The sequence below is a fragment of the Primulina eburnea genome, chromosome 1 (genome assembly GCF_022965805.1).
Source record: "Primulina eburnea isolate SZY01 chromosome 1, ASM2296580v1, whole genome shotgun sequence".
Lineage (NCBI taxonomy): Eukaryota > Viridiplantae > Streptophyta > Magnoliopsida > Lamiales > Gesneriaceae > Primulina > Primulina eburnea.
Window position 1 is genome coordinate 46,136,490 of NC_133101.1, and position 9,826 is coordinate 46,146,315.

Sequence of the window (9,826 nt, forward strand, 5' to 3'; positions counted from 1 at the left end):
TATTTGTGGTTTTGTATTTTTGATATAATGTGTGATTTTATCTTCCCAATTTATTGAATCTCAATTGTATCTTTTCTGGACTGAAAATTTGAGAAGAAAATATTTTGACGAAACAGAAGTGCCCCTGCAGTCTCATGTGCACTGCACCCATGCTTGAGGTGCATTCAAAATACAAGAAAATTCGAAGCAGGAGTGCACCCGCAGTACAAAGACAGTGCCCCCGCGCTTGGTGTGCCGAAGCACTACCGCACCCGCGGTCGTGCAGTATGGAGAAATGCATGCAAATGCCGAGAACACAGCGCACCCGCGCTCCCTAGCATACCGCCCCTGCAACTGAACTGCCGAACATACACCGCACCCGCGGTATTCATAACACCGCCCCCGCGCTGATTCGCATGGAAAAATACAAGGGCTGCCGAACATGTACCGCACCCGCGGTGCTTACATTACCGCACCCGCGATCGCACCATTTAAAGACACAATCGGGCATTCTCTTCCACACTCGAAAAAACACCACTCTCAAGAGCACCCATCTCCATTTTCGAAATCCCTACTCCAAACACAACTCACACACCAAATTTTTGTTCTTCTTTCAACAAATTCATCACTACAACCTACAAATCTTCACTCATTCCATCAAATACCTCATTTCTTTCCATCAAATTCAAAATCAAACCTAGGGTTGAAAAAAGGGGCTTCAAAATTTCTTCAAGAATTTGAACAAAACTTTGTTTTTGTTCTTCAAGAAACAATTCAACACACCCAAGGTGAGCAAATTCATAGCAAATTTATGGATAAATTCGAAATTTGTTGGGTTTGTTGCTAAGGAAGGAAATTATTCATTTGGTGAAGCATCTTGTTGATTTTGGAAATATTGTTGATTGATTATTGTGTACATTGTTGAAGTGTGAATATTGTGAAGTAGTAGTTTGGTGGATTGCAATAATCTTGTATTTTGAGAGGTGGGTTGAATTGAAGTTGTCTTTAGAAGGTGTTCGACAAAATGCCACCAAGAAGAAAACAATCAAAGGGTGCTTCATCCTCATCAACGGTAAATTATGATGTGAGTCGGTTTTATGATGAGAAGGCGGAAGAGGAATATGGCAAGATTTTGAATAGAAGCATTATAAAGGAAAGGGGATTTGATCTTAGTGCCCCTCATACTGAAATTGGAGAAATGCTTAGGGCTCGACAGTGGGAAGAATTTGGCAGGCAGCCACAAGATGCTGTCATTTCATTGGTGAGAGAGTTCTATGCTAACCTCAAGGTTAGGTATGATCGGTTGACGGTGTTTGTGCGGGGAAAATTGGTAGCATTTGATGCACATACGATTAACACGTTATATGGTATCCCTGCAATCATGCACGACGAATATGAAAAATACAGGAACGAGCATGTTGATTATAACAGTATTCTTCAAACAATTTGCATACAGGGAGCCGAATGGAGAATTAGGGACGATGTGCACTTGAGCCTAGAGAGGTCTGATCTGAAGACTGTTGCGAAACATTGGTATTCATTCATTTCTGCTAGGATCAAGCCTACCGAACACACAACTACCGTCATCAAGGAGAGGGCTATCCTCACATTTTGCATTATGACAGGGAAGGCAATTGATTTAGGTCAATTGCTTCAGAATTCGATTCTCGACTATGCAAGAGGTAACTCTCCGAGTGGACTTCTCCACCCCTCTCTCATCACTGTTTTATGCCAACACGCGGGAGTTACTTGGGCTACGAATGAAGAGTTGTTGAAGCCAAAGAATGAAATTTTGGTTATTCAACCATTTGTGGGAGTCAGAAATGACCAAGCTGCAGCACGTAGAGCTGAAAGGGAATTTAATAGAAGAGCTGCAGAGAGACGTGACCAAGCCCAAGCCCAAGAACAATCACCGCAGCACAGGCACAGGAGAAACAGATTGACTATGTTGGAAGAGGACATGCGAGCTCAACGCCAAGAGATGGATGCGTTGAGGTATAGGGCCGATACATTCATGGATTACATGATGGATTTCACTTCTGTGTTGGCTCAGCAATTTCCATCTGCTTCCACTTCTGGTCATCCGTTTCCACCTCCTCCACAGTGGCCACCTGTCTACCACCCGCCAGAGTTCCAACCACCCCACCACAATGATGATGATGAGGATGATGGCAATGACCACTGACGGTCGTTGCCCAGTGTATGTGCATTCTCCTATTTATCATGCTTATTCACATCGAGGACGATGCACATGTTTAAGTTTGGTGGAGATTTATTTATTTTATTTTATTTTACTTTGTGCGCTTTGTTTTAATTTATTTGGAGTGTTTATTTGTTTAGTTGATTTTGTGTGTTTATTTATTTAGTGTATTTTTGTGTGTTTAATTTTTTGGTTTATTTTGTGTGTTTGTAGTATTTTTGTCATGAAATTTTTAATGAATTGGCCAATGATGAAAATATTTGTAGTATGGAAAAGAAAGGTCATGCATCAAATTCATGTTAATTGATCACTTTGAAAAATTTAGAGAATAGTCATGAGATTTGGTGAGTTTGAGAGTTTGGAGTGATATAGTGATGAATTAGAAGGTGCAAAGGACAAAGATACACGAAGCAACACCGCACCCGCGGTGTTCACAAGAGCGCACCCGCGCTGTTCTCCGAGGCATGGCGGCACCCGCGGTCATGCTAGCACCGCACCTGCGGTCTTACCAGAAGAGCAGGATGAGTTTTAGTCGAAAGGGCGCCGCACCCGCGGTCCTTATACCACCGCCCCCACGGTCATGCACAAACACCATTCCGGAAATTGTGAAACTTTGTGGACTTTGAAGAAAAGAAGGGGAAAATGGTGTGCTACGTGTGATATCTTGTCTAGACTATAAAAGGGTCTCTTTTTCATCATCTAGGGTATAGGAGAGAAGCTAGGAAAAGGGTGGAGGCTACAAAGAAAAGAGTTGAAGATCAAAATCATCATCTTCAACAAGTTCTTGCACATCTTTGGACAAAAACTTCATACACTCCAAAACTCTTGTTCTAAGTTCTTTCTTTCTTTATTTTTACTTTTAGTTGATATGTCTTGTTTAAGATTCATGTATTGTTGTGTTATTTTTATTATTATGAACTAAATTTTAGTTCTAGAGGGATGATGGAACAAAACTAGAAACCATGTGTTGAGATTCATGATTTATGCTATATAAGTTGTCTTTATTGTTCATTTGTGTTTTTCCAATCTTAATTCTTTCATTTTATTGGCCATATCTTGAATGATTTGTATGTTATAAATTATCACTTGGAAAAGGAAATTTATAATCAAGAAAGGGACAAATACATCGGTAGTATTTATATAGTTCGGGAGGACATATCTTGCTATTGAAGCTATAAAAAGAATTTAGTGCTTATTGTGTTATTTAATTTTAGATTGTTGACAGGGATGTTACAATCTTTTGTTAGATAATTAGTATCTATTTAGCACTCGAGAGAGGGAGTAGATAATTATAGAATTCTAGGTTAATGAATAAGAAGGACAATTATAATATAGCTACACAAAATAGTAGATGGTGGATAGTTGCGTGAAGTCGGACCTCTAGATCTTTTATTCCATTGTTCAAATCTGTTTGTTGCTACAATTAAATTTATTTTCAATTATAGTCATTGGTATAATCAACTCTGTTAAGTGAATATACTAAATAAAATCGAGACTATTCTAATTACAAGCATTAATATAAATTTAGAAATACATTCCTCGTGGGATCGACACTTGTACTCGAAATTACATTTTACTATAACTTGACGTCGTGCACTTGCGAGCATTAAAGAAAACACGCAACAGCAGGTAATTGTTTTCTCTCAGGTTATCCTGCTTATGTTTTGATGGATACTGGTGGATCACATATTTTCATAGCTGAACACTTTGTCACGTTGCATTCGTTGAATTCTATGCCATTATCGTCTTCATTATCTATTTCTACTCTACTAGGCAAAGTGATGAGGTCATGCGAAATGATAAGTGGTTGTGAATTTCGTTAAGAGGATAATGTCATTTAGCTTGATTGCATTGTGTTGGAGATGTCTGATATTGACTGCATAGTTGGCATTGACATGTTGACAAGATACAGGGCTACTGTAGATTGTTTTCAGAAGGTTGTTAAGTTTAGACCTGATATGACAGATCACCGGGCGTTCTATGGTAAGGGTTCTCGAGCTAAGATTCCTTTGATATCTGTTTTGTCCATGACTCGTTTGTTGCAGAAAAGAGCCGAATGTTTCTTGGTTTATGCAATTGATATTTCAAAGTCAGTACCTGAATTGGAAGATATTCCAATATTTAGTGAATTTTCAGATGTATTTCCAGATGAGATTCAAGGATTTCCTCCAGTCTGAGATTTTGAGTTCAACATTGAGTTGATGCCAGGTACACAGCCTATTTCTAGAGCTCCTTATAGGATGGCACCGATTGAACTAAAAGAACTAAATGATCAACTTGAGGATTTATTGGCTAAAAGATATATAAGACCAAGTGTTTCACTTTGGGTTGCTCCGGTTTTATTTGTGAAGAAGAAAGACGGGTCTATGAGGCTTTGTGTCGATTATAGACAGTTGAATAAAGCCACAGTAAAGAATAAGTATCCTTTGCCAAGGATCGATGATCTCTTTGACCAGTTGCAGGGTTCTTCAGTTTATTCTAAGATTGATTTAAAATTCGGATATCATCAGTTAAGAGTTAGAGAGGCAGATGTGCCTAAGACTGCTTTTCGTACCAGGTATGGGCATTTTGAATTTTTGGTTATGCCTTTTGGGTTGACCAATGCACCTGCGGTATTTATGAATTTGATGAACCTTGTGTTTCAACGGTATATAGATCAATTTGTTGTGATCTTCATTGATGATATTCTTATTTATTCCAAATTTGAAATTGAGCATGCCGATCACTTGAGAGCTGTTTTGTAGATTTTGAGGACTGAAAAGTTGTATGCTAAATTATCCAAATGCAAGTTTTGGTTGGATAGAGTGGTTTTCCTTGGACATGTTATTTCAAGTGCTGGTATATCAGTTGATCCGAGTGAAGTTGAGGCAGTCAGTTCCTGAGGTGCGTAGTTTTATGGGTTTGGTAGGATATTATCGCAGATTTATTGAAGGATTCTCACAAATTGCGAGGCCAATTACCTAGCTGACACAAAATAATGCACCATTTATTTGGTCGCAGGCATGTGAGGCTAGTTTTGTTGAACTTAAACAGAGATTGACTAGTGCTCCATTTCTGACTATCCATCAGGTGTAGGAGGATTTACAGTGGACACTGATGCTTCACATCAAGGACTGGGTTGTGAATTAATGCAGCATGGCCGTGTGGTTGCCTAAGCTTCAAGACAGTTGAAGCCACATAAGTCTAGATATCCAGTGCATGACTTGGAACTAGCAGCAGTGCTTTTTGTCCTAAATATTTGGCGTCACTACTTGTATGGTGAGAAATTTGAGATATTCACTGATCATAAGAGTTTGAAATAACTCTTTTCACAAGTAGAGTTGAACATGAGATAGAGGCGTTGGTTAGACTTGTTGAAAGACTATGATTGCGAGATAAAATATTATCCAGGCAAGTCGAATGCAGCAGCCGATGCTTTGAGCAGAAAAGTATGTAATATGTCCTTGATCACTAGCAGTGTATCTGATTTAGTAGAAGAATGTTGTCTTTCTGGTTTGGATTTTGTGGTAGATACTCAACCTGTAAGAGTATTTATGATTCAGGCAGAGCCCGAGTTGTTTGTCAAAATTAGAGAGGCCCAAAATTTAGATCAAAGCATTCAGAAATCAGTTGAATTTGTCAAATCAGGACATCAATCAGAATTTCAGGTCAATAATGGGGTATTTTGTTTGTGAATGATCGTATTGTAGTTCCTAATATTTCAGAATTGAGGATACAGATTTTGCGTGATGCTCATTGCAGTAAATTCAGTGTATACCCTGGAAGTAAAAAGATGTACAATGATTTGAAGAAACAATTGGTGGAAAAGAATGAAATCTGACATAGCAGAATTTGTATCTCGTTGTTTAAATTGTCAACAAGTGAAAGCAGAAAGAAAGCGATCAGGAGGTCTTTTGCATAGCCTAAAGGTTCAAGAATGGAAGTGGGACCATATCACCATGGACTTTGTCACGAAATTGCCTAGGTCGTCGAGAGGTTGCGATTCAATTTGGGTTATCGTTGATAGATTAACCAAGTCTTTGTGTTTCATTCCTTATCAGATGACATATATGCATGATCAGATGGCCATATTGTACATCAAAGAAGTTTTGAGATTGCATGGTGTGCCTAAGTCAATTGTATCAGATCGTGATCCCAGATTTTCTTCTCATTTTTGGCAGAGTTTACAAGAGGCCCTTGGTACTCGTTTGCATTTGAATACAACATATCATCCTCAGACAGACGGACAATCAGAACGTACTATTCAGACATTAGAGGATATGCTGAGAGCTGTAGTGATGGATTTTGGTATTAGTTGGCAGGATTCGTTACCACTTGTCGAGTTTTATTATAACAACAGTTATCAAGTGAGCATTGTAATGTCACCATTTGAAGAACTATATGGCAGGAAGTGTCGATCTCCTCTGTATTGGGACGATTTATCTGAAGCACCAATTGTAGGATCTGATATGATAAGAGATATGACAGAGAAGGTGAAATTGATTCAGAGTCGTATGCGAGCTGCTCAGGATAGGCAGGCTAAGTATGCGAACATCAGGAGACGGCCGTTGATTTTTGAGAAAGGTGACAGAGTTTTTCTGAAAATATCTCCTTTCCGTGGTACAGTTAGATTTGGAAAGAAGGGTAAATTATCACCGAGATTCATAGGTCCGTATGAGATTTGGAACGTGTTGGTTATTTGGCTTATAGATTAGCTCTTCCTCTTGCATTATCAGGTGTTCATGATGATTTTCATGTGTCTATGTTGAGGAAATATTATCCAGATCCTTCTCATGTACTTCCACCCGATGAGGTTGATTTAGATCAGACTTTGAGCTACATTGAGAGACCGATTCAAATTCTAGACAGAAAGGATAAGTAACTCAGAAATAAATTGATACCGTTGATTAAAGTACAGTGGAATAGACATGGTATCGAGGAGGCAACTTGGGAATTAGAAGACAAAATGAGACATAAATATCTAGAGTTATTCAAATGAAGTACGCTTCTATTCTCGGTTTTATTTTAGTATTGATCATTACATGTTAGACTTGAAATTGATGATTTGATTTCGAGGACGAAATCTATTTTTAGAGAGTAGGAATTGTAATGTCCGAAATTTTTTTTTAAAGTACTGTTCACGGGTACTATACAAGAGCTGTGGTGCGAGAAAGTAGCGCCTAGGCACTAGAGCTACGGCAATTTTGGCGCTGCGGCGCCAGAAAAGTAGCGCTGAGGCCCTAAAAACACGAAAAATCAATATCTAAGTCAACTTTAACCTCCTCCAATCATTTTTCTCCTCCTTCACACAAACCCACATCCATTTCCTCTCCGTTTTCAAACCTCTTTCTAATTTTAAGGGAGATTTGCTCAAGGAAATTTAGAAATAAAGATAGATTCGTGACCATCTCTTCAAGATCTTCAAGATGGTGTAAGTATATTATATTTTTATTCAAGTTTGGAAATGGGTTGAAGTTTAGAATTGATATTTGAGTTGATATTTGAGATATTGAGATGTTGGAGATGTTGTATTTGAGTTGGTTTAAATTTAAAAGGGATATGAGAATGGTTTCTTGTTTATGTATGAAGAACAATTTCCACGCCTTCTGTATTTCGTGTTTATGAGACATTTTTGTTTGGATTTTTGAGTTATGTCTTCATCAAACTTGTAGATAATCGAGTTAGCTTCGATTTGGTTCAATAATCACTCAATTCTATGAAGAATTGAAAGAGATATGCTATATTTACTAAACCTGGTCTATAATCCCGAGTTTGTGTCCATGGCTTATGTTTATTCGAATTCTGGTATTAATCGGTTGTGATTCTGAATTTGGTGTTCCAAAAGAAAGTTATAGAAAATTGTCTTGTCTTCGAAATGATATAAAATCGGCTTGATTCCATTGAGTATTGAGGGAGTTATGCTCCAAATACTAAACGGTGCCAGATTTGTACTGATGCATAATTCGTGGAATTATGTTGTATGTTTCAGAATATGAACGACTGAGTAAATGACTTTATTTGACAAAAGTTTGTGAAGAAGAATAGTTGGGAATTGAGTTTTCTTGCATATCCAATTTGGGATCTTGATTTGAAGCCGTATTGAATTAATTATGATTTTTGTACAGAAACTGCTCTGTTTTGATAAATGATCTGAGTTCTTGAGTTATAGTAGACTTCAGAGGTTCAAGACTTATCACATACACATTTCGATCTTCTTTTGGTAATATTTGAAAGGTATGTTACGGTCTCTAACATACGAGGTAAAAGTATCATTTTTATTTTAAATTGAAAATTCTATGGCTCGATGAATTATTTGTGATTAGATGATGATTGTTGTATTGAGATGAGTTTATTATGATATCGAAATGATGATATTGATTTGCATATTGAGCCAATTGTCGATTCAGATTTGATATGGCAGAGGTCGCCTTGATATATTGATTTGTTGGACGTATGGGGCTATAGTTGAGTTGGCATAGTGTATGCAGAGGTCGCTGATATGGCCTGAACACTCTCCATAGGCGCACCATAATCCTGGGATTGTAGAACACAGCAACCCACCTCGAGCGGATGAGTCGGTGGATATTGCTGAGAGATTCTCTATCCTTGGGTACCCTATGACCAGATGATTCACTTGATCTTGAGATTTATTGATAGCCCACAGCTTTTGATCATGCATTGCATTATATTGCATCTTTATGAATGTATATAAACTATTTGAAAATTTAATTCTCATATGTCATTGATTGTATCATACTGGGTTTATACTCACCGGCATGTCCTGGTACCTCTTGTTTTCATGTGCTTGACGGTAGGTGAGGCGAGGCTTGGAATGCCTGAGTCCAGCTCCAGGCGAGGAGATACAAGTTAGAGTGGGATTCTCGGATCATAGGAGCTATTTGATGATGTTTGGATTACTTTAGCCACTAGTTTATTTTGGCATGTTGAAACTTATATTCAAACATTTGAGACCTTTAAATTATTTTGACGATGTTTATGTCAGTTTGTAAACAACAAATTATTATTTTACTAAATCGTTTGGTTTGTTATATTTATAATTATTAGTATTAATGTCGGACCCGAGGACCCACAAGTAAACACAGTGTAGTAAAATTTCATGGCTGTACAATGATATTTAGTGGGAGTAATTTCATAAATGCTCAAGTGGTTCAAAAAGATGGGAAGTACACCAATCATTTTCATTATGCACTTGTCAGGATTTTCATCTGAAATTCCTCAACGCTTTACATCTCCATCTTTTTAGCCTAGTGATAGGATTTCATCCCTTTTTTGCTCCCCCGCACCTTACACCCCCTTTCGTTTTTCACTTTTTTTTAATACGTGCATAATTTTCTCATGTGTACTCCATAGGCTCTGAATATAAGGCATGTGAAATTATTTGGCCAAGGGACAAATTTTCAGGTTCAATGCATGATTGGGAAGAAGGTTATTTCAGGTTTACTTTGGTTTTCTACTCGAGTTCATGCTAGTGGTTAGTTACTCCTTTCAACAGACATTCGTTCAAGTTCTAATCGCATCTCACGTTTTTCCTGTTTCCACCACAGATTTTTAAACTCGACTGCCATTTACACCACTACCAAAACCCACTATATGTGCATATAAAAACTCACAGTTCATGCTACATGGGTATTCATAATGAGTGACAAG

General features: G+C 37.9%; 1 protein-coding gene across 1 annotated transcript; it reads left to right on the forward strand.

The window, feature by feature from the left end:
• The first annotated feature begins 6,456 nt into the window (after positions 1-6,456).
• On the forward strand, positions 6,457-7,040 carry LOC140807372 (uncharacterized). Its single transcript, XM_073164200.1, has 2 exons — positions 6,457-6,802; positions 6,895-7,040. The coding sequence occupies exons 1-2, from the start codon at positions 6,457-6,459 to the stop codon at positions 7,038-7,040; spliced, it is 492 nt and encodes a 163-aa protein (XP_073020301.1).
• The last annotated feature ends 2,786 nt before the right edge of the window (positions 7,041-9,826 follow it).

What these genes read in the sequence shown, in the direction of transcription:
- LOC140807372 (XM_073164200.1), top strand. Translation starts at nt 6,457, where the DNA reads ATGGATTTTGGTATTAGTTGGCAGGATTCGTTACCACTTGTCGAGTTT. An exon ending in AGTTAGATTTGGAAAGAAGG is followed by an intron (nt 6,803 to 6,894) that starts GTAAATTATCAC and finishes TTGCATTATCAG; the next exon opens with GTGTTCATGATGATTTTCAT.